Genomic DNA, 24579 nt, shown 5'->3' with positions numbered 1-24579 from the left:
TTCAATAACATAACTATATTAAGTTTTAATGTCAAACCTTGCAGGCACTAATCATACTAGCAGATTCACATGGAAAGGATACACGGATCGAGTCTAGGTACTATGTACAAAAGTTGAATCCAGAAATTACTACCTAAAAAATTGAGTTTTGGTTCAGAATATACATGAGTTTGTAACATGGATTTGAAATTTCATTACAATAGGATATCAGAAATGGTGTCTTCCACTTAACTGTGATTGACGTATATATAAATTAAAAAAGTTATGGAAAAGTGTTTTGTGTATTTTCTACTTATTTTAAATAGTAATATCTTTAGAATATTCTCAACATCTTGACATTTGAGAATATATTTTGCTTCCAAAAATTCCGTTTTAAATAGGAAATGGTCACTGGCATTCAGAATACATGTATATTCTAAAATGCTAGGATGTTGGGAATATTTTGAGGCTTTGGGTACTATTTAAACCGGTACAAATTTGTAACTTAGGTACTAATTTGTAAGAGTGATTTTATCTTAAAGCCAACTACATGAATTTCATTAAATATTAAGTAATATACTTAATCATTAGGAATGAGATTTAGCTTTTAAATAAAATTTAAACTGCTTGTTTCTAAAATAATTTTGATTTTCACCAAAAATTAATCATTGATTTTTTTAATTGATATATTTTAAAATATTAAATATACTATTATTAACTTCTGGTTGGGTAAGTTATAGTAATCGCAAAAAATCGATAATTAAATTACGTTTCAGAGGTTTCTGAACATTTTTGCATACCTTAGAAAAAATTTATGTATGTATGTGTGTGTGTGTGTTCGATTACAAATTTTTGTCGACGATTTCGAAAACAAGGTTCAACCAAAAACGATCGATTCCTATTGAAAAGAAGACGTGCTGATTAGTTTTTGGCAAAGGCAGGTTTAGCCGTTCTGAAGATACGGGGCAAAAAGTGCCAAAAATGGTAACTCAGTTTTTAAGAGAACGAAGCGTCCGATTTTAATAATTCAAAAAACATTTTACTTGTATTGGCAAAATGAAGGATTAAATTTTTATGAAGGCAGGTCTAGCGGTTTCGGAAATCTAGTAAAAAAGTAAAAAAAATGCCATTTGGTGGTCAAAAATGATCATTAAACATATGCACATCAAATTATTGGATATTTTAACAATAAGTATACATTTTGTTTACATTTCTATGGGTTCCGTACCAATGTTTATCAGTTAGACGGCGACACGGCGCTTACGCGCTTGGATATTTCATCTCTATGCAGTTAAAGTGCTTTGAAAAAAAGTTTAGAATTTCCAAAATATTTCAAAATAAAGAAAACATTTTCTTCTAAAAAAAGTCTGTTTTCTAAAAAAGTAAATTTTTGTCAAAAATTTATAGTTTCTCAAAAATCTAATTTTTTCAAAGTAATTTTTTTTCAAAAATGTTAATCTTTAAAAAAAAAATTGGTACGGAAAGTTCCAGCAATTTGCTTTAAGGCACGATGCCATTAAAAAATTAAGCCCATTACATCTTAAACATTAATAAACAAGCTAGTTATATGCAAGCCTCCTACAAAGAAAGGTGTCAAAAAGGTCATAATGTGAGCAACAAATTGATGTTATGATAATGATAATGTTAATATTGATATCATAAAATGTTTGTCAATGAATACGTTATGTTGTCGTATATGCTTACCAATGGCTACATAAGTGAAACTGATCTTCAAGCCTTTTACTAAGAAAGATGTCAAAAAAGTAAATCATAATGTCAGCGATAAATTAATGTTATGAGAATGAAAATGCTGATAATGATTCCATAATATGTTTGTGAATGAATTAGGTATGTTTTTGTATATTGCTTACCACTGGCAACATAAGTGGCCCACCGCTGTCGCCTTGGCAAGCATCTTTACCACCATTGGCGTATCCAGCGCACAAAACCCGTTCATCGATTATCTGAGCTTTAAAGCTCGCGTAGTTTTCTTTGCACTGTTCATTGGTCACCACTGGTATTTGAAGTTCTTGAAGTTTAGTAGCTGAAGGCCCACCTGAACAAAATAATAAGAAATACAATAACTTATAGTACTATTTAGTTAGCAACAGAGTCAAAATGAGCAAATAATATCTACGACATCAGAAAATGCAAAAGGATTGCTTGAACTTAAGTTCAGAAGAAATTTTATGTATCCAATTTTTGTGCAATACTTTCTGATCTACAATGTCAATATAATTATTGTATCTTTGTAATATTTTTGTTCCTACTTTCTATTATCAAACTCGCGCCACTTTGAATTTTTGAACTTGTTTAAATTTCTTTGAAAAAGCAAAAATGGTAAAAGGTCATAATGCATTTTGCCGAATAAATTGTCATCAATTAACTAATCTATAATATAAAAAAGAATCCCAAAATGTGTTGGTAAGCGCATAATTCAACAACGTCTGAATCAATTTGTTCAATTATTTTCTTAAAATGTTCGTTGAAGCCCAAGGATGGTTCTTAGGGTGAGAAATAATCGAATAATTGCTGGAAAAACCCTAAAAACAGCTCTTTTTTTTTCACATACAAACGTTAGTATTTTCATATTTTTGCCATCGGATACGGAATATTTACTCAAGACAATGAAGCGTTTTGAGTCTGAATTTTTTTACTGTGCTCCAATTCGTATGAAATTTTGAAATTAGGTTTATCTTACTCTCAAGTTCAGAAGTGAAAATAATTGATACTCCTTTGCCATATTCCGGGGCGATGACATCCCTCTCAGTGGTGTAATTTCATTTTTTTTTAAATAACGTCGGATAACGATAAAAGAACTATTTATAAGAAAAAAATGTTTAATAATGTTTTTCCAAAAAACAAATACTCATCATTTTATTTAAAGCAGTTGAACATTTAAGATCCATATGAGTGGATGTACAATATACATTTCGGTATAGACTGTAGTGTAAAAAAACATAATAATTTTTAACTAATTGGTAAATATCAGTATTGGTTATTAACAATAATTAGAACTTTTGAATTGTAAACAGAAGTACAGGACAACGTCTGTCGGTTCATCTAGTACGTAATAATTAACATACTTACAAAAATATAAAATTATATATTAAAATCGTAAAAAATCGATATCTTTACGGTTCAAAACAGAGTAATTGTTCGCATTTGTTTGTAAAAAGATTTTAAGTATGTATTTTAGAATCAAGTGTTGAAAAAATTGTTCAGAAAATCTGGATTGTTCACAAACAACTATCTAACCATGTTCAGTAAACCTCCCAGCTAATTTATCATTGTAGTAATGTGTTTTTTTGCTGTTTTTCAGAAATTTGTCATCTCGTCCTTTTTGCCTCAGCGGGAGTTGGAATAACTATTTATTTAACTTAACTATTGTTAAATTGTTTTTTTTAAATTTAATTTACTTTTCTAGTTACTATGTCTTATTGTTAGTAGTACTAACTTAGCACCTACGTGAGGGTAAAGGTTCAGTTAGTCCTTTTTACCCCACTCACATGTAACCTTTTATGGGAGTTATATAAGGAAAATTATTGAATCTAACTTAAAATAGCTAGACATCTTATAAAGAAATAAATAACGTTAACTTAAAAATACATAGTTTTAAAATTTTGTAAATATACAGTGCAACCAAAAAAAACTAACAACGATAGAAAATACTTTTGTAACAGATTTTCAAACATTGCTATTCTTCTTCCGATAGAGACGTCGCTAGAATCAAGGTGGTAGTTGGTTGTACATCTTTTTCACTCCACTTTCAAATATTGTTGTTGAAAAATGCTTAACTTCACTTGTTTTCGAAATATCGTTGGTTGACTTTTTTATCCGCGAATCTTTAAGCCCTACTCTACCCTATTCTTTTTAACAATTTTTATAAAATATCTTAATCTTGAAATATTCTTATCAATTTTTTACAATTTGTTTAGTTGCTCGAGATGTAACAAGAATCTGCAAAATTACCAAATCGTAAGGCTCCCCATCCAGCAACAAATGGAAATTTGCGAACGTAGTCATCATTTCTAACATCACTTGGTGTTGGTAGACATATTGGTTTTATAGATTCTGAAAATTATAATGGTTTTTATTTTTAATTTTCTCAAAAAGATTTAAAGAAGATCTCAAATTCAAAATAAAATTAGCACTAAAAAGTGGAAATTAATAATAATTCAAAAAACGTCGAATTTATTATTCTATTGTAATTAGAAATTTTGTGCTCAAATGTCATATTAGATTAGATGTGTTTATACATATATATTTATTAATTTACTTATACTCACCAGAAAATGTAACAGGGCTGCGCAATGTTAAAACAGCAATATCGTTTGTAGAAGACTTTCTGTTATATTGCTCATGCATGATTTTCTCTGCTATCGGAATATCTATTGGATGTGCACCATCATTGGTGGAAGCTAAGTCCAATTCTCCAAGACGCACCATTTCCCTAATGAGGATAAAATAAATAAACGTTATATTTCATCTAAATAAGAACTGAAATCATTAAAGGTTTTAAAAATTCATTATTAACTACCCGTAGGATAAGTTATTGTAATCGTCCAAAAATTTAAATTGAACATTTTTGCATTTCTTCAAGTTTTGAAAGTATCTGAACATTTTGTCATGCCTCAGAAAAAATTAATGTGGAGTGTGTGGGTGTGTGTGTATATGTATGTTTGGATACAATTTTTGTCAACGATTTCGGGCTCACGCATCAAAAGATTAGGATGATTCAAAATACATTCGATTCCTACTTATGGGAAGACTTGCTGACTAATTTTTGTCAAAGGCAGGTCCAGTCATTTCGAGGATACGGAGCAAAAATGCCAAGAATAGTGATTCAGTTTTTGAGGTAAAGGAGCACCCGATTTGAGTGATTTAAAGAAACATTTTACTTGTATTGGCGAATTGACGTGTTGATTAAACTTTTGAGAGTGTAGGGCCAGCGGTTTCGGAGATACAGAAGATTAAGTAAAAAAAGATATATTTTGTGATCATTAGATATATGCACATCAAATTATCAGATATTTTATAGATTACTAATATTTTTTGGGGTTCCGTATCAAGATTTTTAAATTTCAAAGTTCACTTATACGGTTAAAACAAGTTTCGAAATCTTAAATTTTTTTTTCATTTTCTAAAAATATACAAAGTTTTATACTTCAAATATAAATTTTAAATTCACAATTCACTTTAAATATGCATATATTTCGAATGCGATATTATAACAATAAGGAATATATCCTCAGATCGGCATCTCTTGTTAATGCAAACATTCCTAAGTGTTTTGTGCGATAAAATCGTCACTGTATATTATATGAACGATATATTATAAAATAAAATATAGTAATTATAATTAACTCTTTGAAAATATTTTAAAAAGTTATTATTAACCATTGATCAATATTTATTAATACGAATAAAGGTATCAATATTTAACTACGAGGTGTGTTCAAAAAGTACCCGGAATTACTAATAATTAAATTTCGCGGGTCTGGAGTGTCTGATTGTCAAAATTTTTTTTATTGTGTTGGTATACATGCCCCTAAAGTATGATGAAATTTTCAGCTATATTCACTGTTTACTTTGTCTGTGGTAGTCGCTAAGGTTCGACGTGTTTTTCTGAGCTCGGCGATTTTTACAATGGAAGAATTGAAAAGTCAAAGAATTTGTATTAAATTTTGCGTAAAAAAATGAAATAAAGTGTTGCAAAGTGCAAAGATTCACCAGATATGGCTCTGTGTGACTTTTTCCTATTCCCAAAGTTGAAGAGACCCATGAAAGGACGGCGGTTTTCCTCGATTGAAGAAAATCGCTGAGAGTGCTCAAGGACATATCAAAAAGTGAATATCAAGGGTGCTTCGAAAATTGGAAAAAACGCTGGCATAAGTGTATTATATCTGGGGGGGACTACTTTGAAGGGGACCACATTAATGTAGACGAATAAATAAATATTTTGACCTCGTATATCCTTCTTCCTCAATTTGTTGTTCTGATACGGAAAGTTTCATTCCTATTACTATTATATATAATAACAATTTGAATATAGTAATAAAAAAGCCTACGTCCGCTCGTAATATAAAAATGTTGCAAATTCGCCTGAATTCCAGGCGTACAAAATCTATTTTTTAAGGATACTCAAATTTAAATGTAATTCAAGCTAAATAGCCATGTGTTAAGAACTTTAAATATAATATGTACTAATGCTCCTCAACATCATTGATGTGCTTCTTGATTTAACTAATAAAATTTAAATTTTCATAATTTAAACTCACAGATCGTCTCGTCCAAAAACGCAATGAGCTGCTGTTACAATGTGCCTATCAGAAACCAGTGTTCCTCCACATAGCCAACGGTAAGTACCATCTCCTCTTCTGTAGCCTAAAACTGCTAACCATGGCCAAGAATCTATAACATACATAAAATCAAAATTTACTTCAAAATTTGGTAATATTCTTTCTTTTTCTAAGGACTTTAATCTATTAACAACTCATATTCCTCAAGACAAGATAAAATTTTATTTAGCATTTCAAAACAGTTGTTTTCCAATATTTATTAACAAACTTCTCGTATGCTTTATTAAAGGTATTAAAGAAGGTATTAAAGATGGGCTTATTTATCCGAAGGATCGGTTAGGATTTCACTCCGCTTCAGAGAGGAGTTATATCCACTTAACACAACTCCACAACTCCGACAACTTTGTAACATAATACTTGGCACAAATGTGTTCTCTAGTGTGTTGTTAACATATCTAAGGATTAATTAAGACTTTGAAAATAGTTTGCAAATAATTCAAACATTTCTGTTCATTTTATTATAATAATTACTATTTTATGAATTTCAATATACAAATTGACGAAAAATTTGGGAATCAAAATCAATTCTTTGAATATGTTTATTTTTATATGAAAATAATGCAGTGAACCTTATATATAAAATAAGGACAAATCTTTGTGTATAATATTTTTCACAAAATAATAATAACCTCACATTCTTTTATTATTTTATTTTCGAGAATTAATTATACATTAGTTAGTTTGATTAACATACTATATCATTTACACAATTATAAAATCTTGATTGTGTAAAAGTTATAATACTAAATATTTTTTAGCTGGTTGTATACAATTGAAAGAGCTCGTTTGCAGACAAACATTGTCGTATACAGAATATAGAATACAAAATAGCATTATTTTGAGACATTGTATACCTGGAAAGTCCTAAAACAGGCTGGGAAACGATAAAAAGACCACTTGTTTCGACCTAAATCTTTGTATTAATAAAAAAATCTCAAGCAAATATCTACACATGTTAACAGATTTAGTACCAGTTTTGGAAAGTCGGATATGACAAATCCTGTGAGACAACTCCACTCGGATTCACTCCGAGGGAGGAGTTGTATCGGAATGATAACTCCGGAATGAGTTACCCATCTCTAGAAAGTATTTATCCAAATCATCTTAAACATTCAAAAATTAAGCCTCTCAATAAGAAGAGAGCACTGATAGATTTAATAATTACAGATTAATTTCATTATTAAATAATTTTGCAAAAATATTCCGGATTTGATATGAATTTCAGTTCTATAATAGTCAGCATGCTATCAAATTTATAAGGTTACAGATCTCGAATATAATCTATGTAAAAAATGAGTTAAATATACTATTAGTATAGTCATGTCGCAACTAAGATAGGGCAACCACTGGGTTGCCTTCCAATGTCAAGTCATGTACTGGATACTAGATAAAAGCCGAACATTCTCGTACATAAAATTTATTTGATGATTTTATTGAATGATTTGTAATTTGTGCTAAGGATTTTAAATTCAAAATCAGTTTTGACTTACTCAATTCAGCAGGTGTACCACCAACCACTTTCGGATGGGTTGCATTACTGAATCCACAACCATTTTCTTTAGTTAACAAACCTTTTGTTATTGGCACTGGCTTGCTAGTAGTTGGTGTAGCAACAAGAGCGCAGCAAACCTAAATATATAACAATATTAAAATTATTTATAAAATTTACAACTAGTTATCAGAAAAAAAGTCATATTTCATAAAAGGTATTGACAAAGGTATTGGTAAATGACAAAAATTTTGTTTTAGATTATAAGTTTTTTGATAATAATATAAACTGTGGGGTGCATGGCATCGTGTCTTGAGGCAAATTGCTCAAACTTCCCATCCGTAATTAAAAATCCTGGTACGGAAACCAAAAAAATTTACACAAAATGTGTATACATTATTAAAATTTCTATAAAATATCTAATAATTTGATTTCCATATGTCCAATAAACATTGTTGATCGCCAAATAATAATTTTTTAACTTATTTTTATTGAGAGTTCATAACCGCTAGACCTGCTAATTTAATCATTCCTTTATCTTGTCAATCCAAGTAAAATATTTTTGGAATTATTAAAATTGGAAGCTCCGTTCTTTTAAAAAGTGAGTTACCGTTATTGCCCCGTATCTTCGGAACGGCTAGACCTGCCTTCGCCAAAAACCTTCGCACGTCTTCTTATCAATACGAATCGAATTTTTTTTGTTTGATTCAAATCGGTTGATCGGTGTTCCCAAGATCGTCGACAAAATTTTTATTCACACACACATGCATCAATTTTTTCTAAGTTATGCCAAAATGTTCAGAAACCTCTGAAACGTAAAGATATATAAAAAATTCATTTTCGATTTTTTTGCGATTACTATAACTTACCCTACAGCCATATATTTGTTTATCTATGCCTACAGCAAAGCATTCTTCTCAGAAAGCATCAAACCCATAATAACCAATCTTGTAAAAATATAAATATGAATATAACGATCTGAGTACTCTTATAAACGGTGTTCAATCAAGTTTCGGCTATCACAACTAATTTAATACTCCGTCGGTCGGATATTTTTTCACCTTCGAACGGTCGGAAAGGTCTGGCTGGACCACCATTCATTTTACATGTATTTATATGGGATAAATGAGTTTTTGGTGTCTTATATATTAACGATTATATGAAAAAATCAAGAAATATAAAAAAGTCGTTGCTTTTTTGTTAATTTTTCTGTTTTATATCAATGAAAAACAATATTTATTCTTTTTCGACGCCTTTGAAATGAATGTGTACATTACTCATCCGATTTTCAGTGTTTGCGATTACCAATAAGTTTGGTAGGTTTTCAAGGGACTCTCGTCATGAAAATACTAACATTCATGTTAGAACACATAGCAAAGAATATAAACAACGCAGTTTGAATAGAAAATAACATGAAAAAAGACAAAATACTGGTTTACATATATCAAAAAGCGTATATTTCATACAAAATGTATGGGTGGTCTAGACAGACCTTTCCGACCGTTCAAAGTATAAAAAAGTTAATATCCTTATAATTATCCTTCTGTACATTTTTTCGTCCTGATTTTTTCATTGATCGACAGCTAATGAAATTTTAGGAAAAGTTAAGAAATTTCAAGTCGATAGGATTACTATAAGTATTTTTTTTTTTTAATTGAAGTCGAAAAAAGTCTGGCTAGACCACGCCGACCGACGGAGGGTTAAAAATAGAATGACAGTCCATTATTTATCTCGCTGAAACTTTTGCTGTCCAACTGTACTTCTTTTCTTATCTATTTTTATTTAAGAAGAAGAAACATAAAAATTGAAAAGATGTTTGGCAGCGTTTTTGGAATGCAATCAATATAATATATATCATGTTTAAAGAGAGACCTCTCAGAAAGCATCACACCCATGACCAAAATCCACGAGGGGATTTCGGCGAACGGTCATCGATGATGATCAAACTCGCAATGAAGTTCGATCACCTTTCTCACGCTCAGGGTGCGATGCTACGACTCATCGTCGAGGTCGCATCAACTCCACGTTTGAGTGAAGAGATTGTGAAGACATACTACAGAAATGATCCTGTGAAGTATGATCTTGCCCAAACGACGTTTCGACCGAGACAAGCAAAATCCTTTCAGGTTTGTGCGGCGATTACAGGTTAACGTGACCCAGGTATACGATGCGGTGACATCTAACATCTAACATTCCATTTTCAAGTTTTGCTTATAGAAGCGGCGTTGGGCGTAAATGAGTACATGATAGAACTTCATAATATGTATATGATTTTTTCTAATTCAGTATTCGTCATATTTTCGAAAATTTTATTTTTATCTGGCTAATACAGATAGTAGTTACATCAAACATGAAACTAAATATGACATATCACATAAAATACGATTTTTAACTTTTTGCGAAAAAATCCGATTTGATTATGTAGGTGTATGTGAGCCGATTTTCATTTTCGATTTTTTGCGATTACTATTACTTACCCTAAGGAAAATTAAAAATAAAAATAAAAAAGATTAAATAAGCGAATAAATGATAAATTAAATGACAATAGTAGTATTAAACGTAGAACGATAATAAATATATAAAAATTTTCATTTCCGATTTTTTCGCGATTACTATAAACTGCCCCACGGGAAGTTAATAAATCTAAAATCAACGAGTGTTCCTTACCTTTGGGTCGGACCCCTCATACCCGCAAACGCTGTTTCTCAAATACACGGCGGCTTCTGGTTGCCTGGCTGCAGCCTGGAGAACTCTGATCAAGGGAACACAACGCCTGATGTTGACGCACGCACCCTGCCTACGTTCAGGAGTCGAGCAAGGCGTTGATCTATCTCCGCCTGTGAAGACCATACCAAACTTCTTGTATCACAGTTGATTTTGCTTAGTTTTGTTTTTGTTTTTAGTTGTTGTGAGGATTTGAGGAAGATGGATCTTTGGAACGGGATTTTGTTTTAGGAGAAGTGCCAAGGATTTTAGGTTTTGTTATAAAACGATGGGTTAAAGGATTAACATGGAAGGGAATAGGAAATCTGTACCTTTTTTATTTGCGCGGAAAAAACAAATTTCAAAATAATATATTTAATCTATAAGTGATATGCGATAAAATTTAAAAAAATCAGCTATTTAGTCAATGGTGCTGCTAGACAATGGTAGATGAGATTGTTGGTCAAGAGAAATTACTGAAGTAGTCAGTAGTTTACTTAGAAATTATTTCGAGACTTAATTACTTTGAAACATAATATAACTTCGTCATTGATGATAAATGTAAATGTCAGTAAATGATTGATTATAATATATGATAATACTCATAAAAACTATAAAGTGATGGCCGAGAAATTACTTTTTAGAATGTTTAAAATCTTTGTTTTTTTATTCTCAATACTGTCTAAAATATGTCTTTTTATTTGCTTGATATCTATCGGTTGAATGTAAGGAAATGATTTAGCGTACTGTGGAAATGTAATTTGAGAATTTTTACTATTATCATAATTCCAGCGTTCATTAAATGCTTCTGATGAATTGCTCTTTATTGTATCATTTTTTTGTCTAATTTTCTCATGGTTATACTCATGATTAAATTTGTTTTCATTCGGTAGTTTTGATTTATATGCCGAGGATATATACTGCCGAGGATAGCCAAGATTTATGTAATTTTGTACTAGATGATTACTATTTTGCAGCAATGATCTTTTAGCAAGTGATTTTTCATTTTCCAATTCGCCGCTTCGTAGAACTGTTTTTAATGAGAATTTAATTAGGTCATTGTTCCGTTTTGCATTACCTGTGTGCACCGACACCTCTCCCGGAAACACAACAGGTTTGTAGGGCTTTTTGGTAGTTTGATATGCTCTTAACATAGGCGCTCTCTCGTCTACATTTCCAGTTTCGGCGCAATCCTGACAAGCGTCTTCCCCAGGAGGTACAGTAGGAAAAGAAGAAGCGGTTAGAGTGGGTGGAGATGGCTGAGGTTCTGGCGAAGGTACAGGAAGTGGAGCTTCGGTTTCGGGGGCAACAGTTGTATCACAGTCTGGACAACTGTCAGTACCCGGAGGCACTGTTGGAAACGGCGAGGGACTTATAATGGGGGGTTCCATAGAATCCGGAGAAGTCGCAGGAACGGGTTCGGTAGATGGCGAACAGTCTGGACAAGCGTCAGGACCTGGTGGTACAGTAGGAAAAGCAGACGGGCTTATAACTGGGGGCTGTGAAGGGGAAGGCGGTTCTGTTGGTAAATCGGTTACTTCCGTTGGCATAGGTTCTGTCGAGGGACTACAATCTGGGCAAGCATCTGTGCCAGGAGGTACCGTTGGAAACGATGAAGCATCTATAACGGGAGGGTCGGTTGGTGCAGGAGCTTCTGTAGGAGGTTCGGTGGGTGGTTCAGTAGGAGGTTCAGTGGGAGGTTCAGTGGGAGGTTCAGTTGGAGGTTCAGTTGGTGGTTCAGTAGGAACGGGTTCGGTAGAAGGGGTGCAATCTGGGCATGCATCTGTTCCTGGAGGAACAGTGGGAAATGATGATGCGTCTATAACTGGTGGTGTTGCGGGATCTGTTGGAGGTTCCGTAGGAGGTTCAGTAACAGGAGGTACCGTAGTTTCTGTGGCGCAATCCACACAGGAATCTGTTCCAGGAGGTACTGTTGGGAATGTGGATGCATCTATGATGCCAATGGTAGTGGTTTCCGGAGCAACGGTTGGTTCTGGAGGAGGCACAGTTGGCATGATTATGGTTGGAGCGGGAACAACTACAATTTGTTGAGGACGACATAGTCCTTTCATTTGTGCTATTTGCAACATTGCTGGCCATAGCATCAGTTTCATACAAATATCATATGCCCAAAACATGGTAAGGGTGAGTGTGAACAAACACTTGAAATTTAATAATTCTTTATAAGTAACTTTATTTAAATATTTGTATAAATTTTCAAGTATTTAAATGTGAAATTTAATTAGCATATTTTTGGCCACTAATTAACTACAAGGGTCTGTAAAAAAGTTTATTTAATGGTTTTCACTAAACATTATTACATTTATAATCAGGCTTATATAAAGCACAGAGTAGAATAAATATTAACACTTATTGACGTTTATCTTTAATTCACTTTTATAATTTAAATTAATATACACATTTCAATAATTTAATTAAATTATTATTATAGTTTTGTTTAAAAATATAATATTTAATTGATAAATTTCGTAATTTAAATGAGGTTCATAAACAATTAATGTTCAATTTAGAAAAATTCCTAATTCATAATAGTGTATCACTATTCACTTTGCACAGAAATATAGAAAACTGATCATTTTAGACTAAATGCACTGATATTTATAATAATTTTTGCTCTGCAAATAATACTTTATATGTATATTAGATCTGGACCACAGATATAGTGGCCGTTGACTGATTACAGTACATTAAGAGCATCCATAGGTAAACTATGACAATAAAAGCGTTACAATTATTGTCATTTGCAATTGTTGTCGCCTGGACAATAGTTCATATAATTTTTTTTTGTTGTGGCGGTCATTGCACAAAAAATTAATTTGTATCAAATATAACTATTCACCAGGGTCGAATTAAACAAAGAAATGGATTCCGTTCGGTGAATCAAGCAAAGCAAGGCTGCGAAAGGTTACAATTATTATATATTTAAATGATAATTTCAAACTAACTGATTTTGGTTAATAATCCAATATATTTTTTTAAACATTCAAAACTTTTTTTTATTAATTAGTTTGCCATTGAAAAGTATTTGGTTAACAGTAATCACAGAAAATTGATCATAACTGAAAATAAAATCCGTATTCTAATTAGAAATTGCGTTCGTATCACATTTTATCAACTTTATGTAATATGTACCTAAACAAAATATGTTTAATTATACTTATAAAGCGCGATGAGTACATCTTTCAAAAAAATATTTCAGAACACACACACACACATATATATATATATATATATATATATAAATATATTCATGTTTTAACAGCAATCGAAACCTTACGTTCTATAAGCTTTTGGGCTGATATTTCTCCTTATGTCGTATTTTTAGATCACTCGGAGTTTAGTTAACCCAACGGTTGTTCAATCCATATTTGATTATTTTAATATCAGAATTTTTCTAATGAGTGGGCTATTTTTACTTGGGAACATATTTAATATTTATATTTCCAAGTGAAAATTGATATCGCTACTGCACAAAATTAGGGTTGTTCGCGACGGGGATTTATGGGTTAATGACCCGCCTTATTGTAAACCCCATCTTTATATAAGTACAGAAAGTTAGGAGAAAAAATAAAAACATCACTAATATGAATTTTAATCTGTAGAAGGAAAGATTGAAGTATTTAAAAAACATCCCTTACATTTGCCTATAATTTTCCACAATATGCTTTATTATTCTAACACAATTTATACGTGTAGTTCAAGATGTCCAGAATATTTTTGCGTAAACAATAATTTTATTCAAATAATTTTACATACGTATCTACTTAATGTGAATCATAACTGACGTCTCGAATAATAAATAAAAATAAAATTCTATTGAAGTAAATAATTAACACATGCCAAATAACCTTGATTTATGCAGTTGTTCGCAACTACTATATACAAAGTTGATAATTGCCTTTGAGCTGATGGTTTCTAACAAAAAGGTTTCCGTTTTTTATTATTTTTTAAAAATAGTTTAAGATTTAACCAGTTTATATTCGAATTTCGTACATTTTTTCCTCTTTTTTAAGCTTTTGTTTTATTGACTTTTAGGTTTTATTTTTAACTTTCTGAAGGAGAATGAGACCAAATTTAGGAAAAGTATGTGTGTGTGTGTATGTGAAGACATTTTTTGTCGTAAATCGACGTTTTCTCAAAAACGGCTGGACCGATTTCAAAAATGTAAAAGCCATTCGATGCACCTTGATGAGGATTAGCGTTTATCAGTTTTCCCAAGCCGTTTCTTTATAAATAGCAGAAAAGTGAAAAATTTTTCGTCCACTTATTAGCCCGTAATTCTGAAGACAATTTTTGTGATTTTTTTTTTGACGGTAGATCCCATAGTCTTATAGATGATACTGAAATATTATGGTCCTACGACAAGTTGTTTAATTTTAAAAATTCGTTAAAGTTTGCAAAAATTAGTATCGTTTTTTTAGCGTTTGTCAAAATTAGACTTTTCATCGACGTGGTCAAAAACCCCTAAACCGATTCCAGAAATTTAAAAGCCATTTGATATATGTCGATGAGGATTATCGTTTATCATTATCCATTTGTGTCGCCAAAAAAATGTGTATATTATTTTTAATAAAATGCTACTCTAGTATTTATATATCTTATTAGAGATTTGTTTTCCAAAAATGCAAACTACATATAATGATCAAACGTAATTTGGAAAGAAATTCTCATCAGATAAGTTTATCTAAACTCGATTTGGTCGAATTTATTTTTGAAATTAAGTTGCGATAGCGTAAAGTGGGGTTTAAAGGTCTGTAGGTAAAAAGATCCACCACCTGTATCTCAGAATTTTTTTTAAATACAGATGTTCAAAATGTTAAAAATTTTAACTTAGAGGAAAAAAGTTGTATTCAGCGACCTTGATTCTGACCATCGTGGTCAATGGCAATGTTTGAAAATCCATCATAGAAGTGTTTTCTTTTGTTGTAACTTTTTTTGGTTGTGAGCACTGTTGTTTAGTTTACAAGATCTTCATATAATTTTCGTTATACGTTATTTAATTGTTTTATAAAACGTATTGTTAATTTTAAGTTAGATTTAACAGTTTTTTCTAGGTTGTGGATAAAAGCTTAAACGTAGGTGGGGTAAAAAGAACCGACAGAACCTTTACTCTGGCAAAGGTAAAATAATAATGAAAAATTATATTGAGGTAAAAAAGCAATTTTACAAGAGATGAAATAAATGAATAGTTATTTTAACTCTGCTGATGAATATTGCTGACAAAGTACCAGATTGAGGTTATATACACTGATATCTCTGTAAAAAATGTACCCGTGAAATTTATATTTTGCATTGGTTGAATAATGTAGCAATTACTTCCTTATTTAATACCCATTAAAATTAAAAATTAAACATTGTACCTGTTTATCCCTGACCGCCATTTTATCCCGCCTGTGGGGTAAAAAGGATCAGATGACAGTTTTTTAAAAAACAGCAAAAAACAGATTTTTACAATGTAGAATTAGCTGGAGTTTTACTGAATTTAGTCAGATAGTTGCTTGTTTGATATGTAAAATTTGTATTTCTTATGTATTTGATTTTTACAATATGATTGCTCAAAGCTAAATTGGACCTTTGGGCCCGGCCCTACCCTATTGAAAGATATTAAGACAGAAAAATGGTTATAGCTTCAACCTGATTCAACTGATTATAGAGATGTAATTTTTTAATATTTTTTCAAAAATTTGTCATTTTTATCCCATATCGACGGGGTAAAAAGGGACAGCCAGGGATCAAACAGATCCTTTTTCAATTTTGACGAGCTTTTATAAAATAATTGCTACCATGGATTGCTACATTATTAAATGCAAAATATAAATTTCAGAAGCTCATTTTTTAAGAGATCACATCTCATATAATCCTGATCTAGTATTTAGTCAGAATTATTTATCAGCAGATTTGAAATAATTATTAATTTAATTTCTCTCTTGTAAAATTGCTTTATTAAATTAATTCACTTTTTTATTTACTATGTTTCATTATTTACACATTTGAAAAGATATTTAGTTGGTCTTTTTTACCCCACCCACATGTAAGCATTTATAGAGGTCATATAACAACTGTTTAATTTAAAAATAACAATACGGATAAAACCATAGAATAACAATCTGATAAAGCAATAAAATAACATATACTTAAAAATTATATTAAGGTCTGGAAAACTAAACAACAGTGCTCACAACCAAAAAAACTAACTACGACAGAAAATATTTTTGTTTTGGCTGGTTATTCATCATTGGACCTCTACTTTCAAATATTTCCTAACTTTACTTGTTTTTGCGATAACGGCGGCGCATGGTCCTTTATACCTACGGACCTTCAAGCCCCGCTCTAACCTACATAAAATAATCAAAATCTTTTTTTTCAGTATATATTTAACATTTATTGTCATTTGTTTCATGAATAAGAAGTGCTATTTATTTATAATTAGTATGTTTTAATTATATGTTGTATGTTGGAACAATACTTGTTTCCAAACATAAAGGTAGGCATTACGTAAATAAAAATTACACATTCTACTTTAAATTTTTAATCAATACCAAGAAATATTAAGATTTCAACGAAAATTTCTCCCATGTATCCATTAAAACCATTGTTATGATTTTAATTAGATCCAATTACGAACACGAAATGGTTTGATCGCGTTTATTATCGAGGTATGTGAATTAAATCACAATACATGTCTACTATCAGATTTCAATTTTAATTTAACAACAAAATATTACAACTAGTGGTATATGGCATCGTGCTTAAGTTAAATTGCTGGAACTTACCGTATCGTAATAAAATATTGGATAAATATTAAATGTTTTCAAATAGATTATTATAAATACTGTAACTTTCATTATTCTTATTTTATAGATAAAATATAAGAACTTATGAATTGGACGACGATAATTATATATGTTTCCAGAAAAGCAATTAAACAAAACCTAATCAATCGGGTTTGAAATGAATGACATTGTCTAATATTTATAAGAACGATATAAACTGAATTGATAAGTCAAAATTAATTATTTAAAGAATATAAGTGAGCTTTAGAACTTTAGCTAGAATTAAAATTAAAATTAAAATTTTCGATACTCAAAAAAAAAAAATTTTTAGAAACTAAAAATAATTAGACTTTGAAATAAAATAAAATCTTTTTTTAAAACCAATCGTTTGGCAAAACAAACAGAAAGTTTTTTGAATCATTCAAATCGGATGCTTAGTTCTCTCAGAAACTGACATATTCTAGCTCTGTATCTCCGAAACAGCATTCCGGGAACACGGTTCAACCGATTTCAGTTATTCAAAAAACATTTGATTGCTGTTGATAAGAAGACGTGCTGATTAGTTTTTGGCATAGGCAGGTCTAGCCGTTTCGAAGATACGGGCCAAAAAGTGCCACAAACGGAAACTCAGTTTTTAGGAGAACGGAGCGTCCAATTTTAGTATTTCAAAAAACTTGTATTGACAAGATGAAGATCTGATTAAATTTTCATGAAGGCAGGTTTAGCTGTTTCGGGGATATAGTGAAAAAAGTAAAACAAAAATGCCATTTGGCGGCCAAAACTGATCATTAGACATATGCACATCAAATTATCATGTATTTTAAAGAGATTTTAACAAATATAAATTTTGTTTACATTTCCATGGATTCCGTACCAATGTTCATCAGTTAGACGGCGACGTGGCGCTTACGCGTTTCGATATTTCGTATACAGTTAAAGCAGTACTGTTGCTTTGAAAAAAAATTCAGAATTTCCAAAATATTTCAAAATAATGAAAACATCTTCTTTCAAGTTTTTTTTTTCTAAAAACGTTTTCTAAAAAATAACTAACAAAAATATAAAAGTTTGAGGGTGTAAAGTTAATCGGAATGCGACACATATTGTTTAAAACATATGTTTAATTTTTTTATTAAATGAAATGCGTCATATCGTTTTATAAAAAAGTATTAAATATTTTTCCCGGCATCTAATTACCGCGCGGAAGTTCAAATAATTATTAATCGAGTCTATTAGAAGGCATTCGCGAGAATTGGTTACGCATCGCTCGGTCAGAAGAATTGAAAATCATCAAATTAAATATTGGCAGTTCCCATAACATTTGTAATTTGCTGTGCAGGTATTTATGAAGAAGTACTAATATCAGATGGTTATTCCCCATATTAGCGTCATTAAATTTTACAATATATTATACGCACTCACAAACAGAGACTAACACATCTTACATCTTTTATTTATGTATATATATATATATATATATATATATATATATATATATAGTAGGGTGGGGCACAAAGATCCAATTTTACTTTGAGCAATTGTATTATTTCTATTTATTCAATTATGTGCATGCACCTAGTGTTAGAACGATAGTATCGATACTGAGTAAGTATCGATACTTTGACTTCGATACTGAGTACTTTTCGAATCGATACTTCAGGCCGATTCTTTTGGCGGTATCGATACTTTGCGCCGATTCTACTCAAAAAGTATCGGCTATATTTTTTGACCCCACCAAAAGTTCGATTGCATTTTATGAAGCCTAGTTTATATAGGTTGAATGCTTCGAAAGATACCATACCCTACAATATTATTAACTTCCCGTAGGGTAAGTTATTGTAATGGGCCGAAAATCGGAATTGAAAATTTTAACATTTCTCGACGTTTTGAAGGTTTTTGAACGTTTTGGCATACCTCAGAAAAAATGGATGTGTGTGTGTGTGTGTGTGTGTGTGTGTGTGTGTGTGTGTATGTATGTATGGATACAAATTTCCAGTCACGTTTTAGGGCGCACGGATCAACCGATTTGAATGGTTCAAAAAACATTCGATTCCTATTGATAGGGAAAAGAGCTGATTAGTTTTTGGCAAAGGCAGGTCCAGCCGTTTCGGAGATACGGAGCAAAGAGTGCAGAAAATAGAAATCGAATTTTTGAGAGAACGGAGTATCTGATTTGAATGATCTAAAAAGCATTCAATTAGTAATGATTGGGAGAAGTGCTTATTAGTTTTTGGCAAAGGCAGGCCCAGCCATTTCGAAGATATGGAGCTAAATATGTAAAAAATGGCAGTTTTTGAGAGAACTAAGCGTCCGATTTAAATGATTCAAAGAACTTTCTGCTTGTCTTAACAAAATAATTGATTTTGGAAAAAAAAATTTTGTTCAATTTTTTTTTTTTTTTTTTTTTTTTTTTTTTTTAGTTTTATCAAAAATATTTCAGATTTTATTTTTAATTCTGGCTATAGTTCTAATATACTTTACAAATATTTTCAACTCTGCAATTCAGTTTATATAATTCTCATAAATATTAGACAATGTTACAATATTTATAATAATCTATTTGAAAACATTCAGTATTCCTCGAACATTTCGGTACGGGAAGTTCCAGCAATTTGCCTTAAGGCACGATGCCATAAATGCCTCAAGACAGAATTCCACTTACAGCTAGTTAAATTTAATTTTTATATTGCGTATTTAATGATAATAGAAGTAATTATGGTAATGTTAAATTTTATTTTGTTTCTCTGTCTATTCTCAATATTTATTAGTTTTGTAAGCCTGCATTATATATTATGCGCGGTGTTAAAAAATTCTGATTATAATTGTATAGTTTTTGTAATTAATTTGAATAAAAATAACTATTTCAAAACAATATAGCGTAATTTTATTTAAGAGTCGCTACTTTTTTATAAAAAAATAAAAACTGATTCATATTCATTGAGTATTTCTATTAAAATTATTATATTTTCGTTTCTATATTCAAAATTTGATACTTTTGTTGAAAATAAGTACTAATTTATATTCATTAAGTATTTCTATTAAAGTTATATTTTCAATTCTAAATTAAAGTCGTTCAATGAAATCATTGAATACTTCTATTGAAAGTCGTCACTTTCGTAGATAGGTAAATATTTTTAATCGTCAAATATTTCTGGTGAATCATAATTTAATTCGAAACAATGATACTTTTGCAACTTCATAAAATAATATAATACTATTTTTTATAATATGATACTTTTTTTTCATTAATGAGTACTTTTCCTTTTGATATAAATTAGCCGACACTATTGTTATAAATGAAAACTTTCGTCACAAAACGATACTATTTTTTAATTAATGAATATTTTTTTATATAAATTAGCCGACACTATTATTATAAATGAATACTTTCGTCACAAAACGATACTATTTTTTAATTAATGAGTTTTTTTTATATAAATTAGCCGACACTATCATTATAAATGAATACTTTCGTCACAAAACGATACTATTTTATAATTATTGAGTATTTTTCTTCTTGATATAAATTAGCCGATACTAAATTCATAAATGAATACTTTCGTCACAAAACGATACTATTTTTTAATCAATGAGCAGTTTTCTTTTCTATGTAAATTGAGTTTGAAATTAGTATCGAAAAATTATTGTTTAAGACTTCTCAAAATATTGAAAATGATGCTGATTTAACAGCATCAAATCCAGGCAATAGAATTTATCATAATATTGTAATTCGATCTGTAGAGAGTTTTAGATCTCTCTTGCACTTATGTTTGATTTTGGTGAAAAGTACTCAATATTCGATACTGAGTAGTATCGATACTTTTGCCACGATACTTTTTTGGAATCGATACTTTGCCTCGATTCTTTTTTCAGTACTTGGTATCGATACTTTGCCTCGATACTTCTAACACTGCATGCACCTACATGTTAATTCTAACAAATATTTTGGATATTATACATTATGTCTAATTTCCAAAAGTCTAATTTTGGAAATTGTCAACCAGCTCTAATTTCGGTTCACAATGTTTTACAAAAACGTAGACAATTTTTTTTTGGTTTCTGTTTTTTGTAAAAAGAAAACAGTTTGCCCGATTGTCTCGAATTGCATCTCTTTGACGTTTTATTTATATTATATTATTATATATACGTACATTCTATTATATTGGCCATGAAGGCGGCAATCTTCATGACATTGAGCTTTTACACCGGATGATTGCTACCTAGTAGAGAGGGTAGTGGATTTGGATCGCACTTATATTTACTGTTGACTTTAGTTTTAGAAGTGAAACAAATATCTTTTTCAAATAGAACTTAATGACAAATCATTAGTGTAATAAGAACTTGCAACAAAGACATAAATTATACCAACAAATCATTGTTTTATACAGTCCGCAGCTTCAAAGGTTAAATTATATCCTAGATAATAGATACGCAAAGACCACATCAAATGGTTTTTTAACTTAAATTGGTGCAGCCGTTTTTGATTGAAATTATGAACAAACCAACTCCTAGTTGCTCCAATCTATAAAAAAACTTATTTGGCATCGAAGATTAGACTACTTTAGTCTTAGTGGGCGAATGCAGTACCAAGAAAATCTATTATAAATACAATATTTACAGTATTGATGGATTTTCCTGAAAAAGATGTTTTACAGAAGGTGAAGAAAAAATAGGAAATAAAATGACTCAACAAAACTTGACTCAACAATAATAGGAAAGAAATAGAAGGAAAAAGATAATACTCAAATTCAGAAACTGAATCAGAAGAGTGGTATTTTTTGGCTTATGGTGAATATAACGTAGGTTAGGTAAAGTGCATCATTTATAAGTTGTGGGCACATGTAGGATATGTTAAAGGAGCAATGTATTACACTTACTTCATATTTTTTAAAATAAAACTAAAACTGAATGATTTGAGGTAATTTTTGTCATTTTAGCCCAAAACCGGGGTTGTAGGATTCATTGTAAAACAATGAGCATTGGTTGAGATAATTTTACTGATTAGATAGAGGAATATATACAGCATTTAGAAAGAAATATAATCGGTGAATCTCAAAATATAACTAGTGAGGTGCATGGCATGGTATCTTAAGGCAAATTGCTGGATCTTCCTTCATTATTAAATCTCTATAAAATATCTGATAATTTAAGGTACATATGTCCAATTAACATTTTTGTCCGCCAAATAACTTTTTTTTTGAGAGTACATTACTGCTGGACTTGCCTTCCCAAAAAATTAATCAGTTTTTCATCTTATCAAAAAAAAATAAAATGTTTTTTTAATTATTAAAATCGGACGCTCCGTTCTCTTAAAAACTGAGTTACAGATAATGACAATGTGAAATATGTTCGTTGGATTTACGTAAAACTATTCCAGTATTTTAACAAAATTCTTAATTGCACAGACGAAGGATAATATTTCACACATATACCTTTTACCAGGTATTTACGCTCTGAATGTAATTAATTACTAATAATTACTAATAATTACAGATTTGTAATGGTCTGTTGGCGTTGTCCATAGATTATCTTTTGTTATCGTACTAAAAGGTCGGTTATAGCAAAATAAAACTCTTTACACTATAATAAATTATTTTGTGCGATAATAAAAATCATCGACACTCATGAAAATTTTATAGCAAGGTTCAATATGTAATGTCACAATATTTTTTTTGTAATTATGATATATGCAAAATAGGTCATTAACACAACGAGGTTGTAAATATTTTTATAAATTTTAAGAAGACATTGTGACATGATAATTTGCGTTTTAAAATATATAGTAATTGATATCATTTTATACGTATTTTTTTGTTAAACGTATCTATAAATTATACAATGTTTGGGAAATTAATTCGATTTGTTTACAGGTAGAAATAAAAAATTTTATGTTTTGGGGACTTATATAGAAAGGTTTGTGTCTGAAAAAAACTATTTATTTCTTGGTCCTTTGGTGGTTGCCCATATATCTCATTGTTTTAATGATCAATTGATAGAAGGAGAAAATTGCAATTCAAGCCAGCAAGAAAATGACCGATGTTTATGAAAAATGGTTAGTTTATAGAGAATGGTTCATTGAATTCTTATCTGCAAATAATCCGCTTTTGAAGGGCATCACCACTCGTGACAAAAAATTACTCGTATGAAATAACATCAAATGCAATATAGGTCATGCGAAAAAGATAAACTAGCCCAAACCACTTCCAGAAACCATTTTCACCAAAAAAGTGATGTTGTCTGTTTGGTGGAACTTAAAAAAATCGTTTCTGCTTTGAGCTTTGAGCTTTTACCGGATAACACTATCACGATTATTTCAAAAGTCTACTAGCATCAGCTAGAAAAACTAAATGCAGCACATCAAAAGTAAAGGCTACAGCTAAAGCTGTTGCAAAAAAAAATTAACAGACAAAGTGTAATGTTTCGCTATGACAACATGAGATCTCTCATAAAAATGGTTGGTCACTCGCCAAAATCTTCTATAGCTTGTATATATGCACCATATGCTCCAGATATTGCTTTATAGGATTATTATTTATTCTGATCACTATAATACTTTAAGATGGTGAAATATTCACCTTAAATGATAAGGCAAAAACACATCGAGATGAGTTTTTTGTCAGCAAAGACCAAAGATTTTATGAGCTTAGAAATGTGACGACAAAAATTATTGGACTACGACAGCTAATATATAATTTTCATAAAAAAATCCGATTTGCTAATTATATGTTTTCTCGACGTTTCAAGTCATTCTGAATCGAATAAAATCAAATTTGGAGATAGTATGTGTGTTTATATGTGTGTGTGAACAGATATTTTCCCGTAAATCGACGTTTTCTCAAAAACGGCTGAAATGATTTGAAAAATTTTAAAGCCATTCGATGTATTTCGATGACGACTAGCGTTTGTCAGTTTTGCGGTACGATCAGCCAAGCCGTTGCTTTGTAAATAGGAGAAAAGTGAATAATTTTTTATCCATGTTTTAGACTACAATTCTGAATCGATTTTGAAAATTTAAAAACCGTTCGAAAGATATTGGTTGGAAATCGACCTAGTTTTTGGTAAATATAAGCCGGGTTTTCTTGTAATGAATTGTTAAAAAAAATTTCGACGTTTTTTATGATTTTTTTTATGCTAAATACCATAGTCTTATAGATCATACTTAAATATTACGGTCTACGACATGTTGTTTAATTTTAAAAATTTGTCCAAAGATTGCAAAAAATTAGACCTTTCATCGACGTTTGCTCAAAAACCC

At 30.5% G+C, this 24579-nt stretch overlaps 1 protein-coding gene and 1 non-coding gene across 2 annotated transcripts in view; both read right to left on the bottom strand.

Annotated features, from left to right (window-relative positions):
- LOC113382702 (venom protease-like) overlaps positions 1–24579 on the bottom strand; it is a 28282-nt gene that overhangs the window by 1285 nt on the left and 2418 nt on the right. Inside the window, 6 exon segments of the mRNA XM_026620929.1 lie at positions 1851–2035; positions 3952–4053; positions 4269–4432; positions 6261–6393; positions 7832–7970; positions 10498–10667. Of these exon segments, the coding sequence (XP_026476714.1) occupies positions 1851–2035; positions 3952–4053; positions 4269–4432; positions 6261–6393; positions 7832–7970; positions 10498–10667 (893 nt within the window).
- On the bottom strand, positions 9701–9914 carry LOC113383949. The gene has a single exon (XR_003367901.1). It is a non-coding gene; the product is annotated as a small nucleolar RNA U3 (small nucleolar RNA).

Source organism: Ctenocephalides felis, unplaced genomic scaffold (assembly GCF_003426905.1).
Source record: "Ctenocephalides felis isolate EL2017-DRISC unplaced genomic scaffold, ASM342690v1 CF-g0.4_SCAFFOLD_03570, whole genome shotgun sequence".
NCBI classification, from domain to species: domain Eukaryota; kingdom Metazoa; phylum Arthropoda; class Insecta; order Siphonaptera; family Pulicidae; genus Ctenocephalides; species Ctenocephalides felis.
Note: the sequence above shows the minus strand (reverse complement) of the source record. Positions and strands in the feature narration are given on the sequence as shown.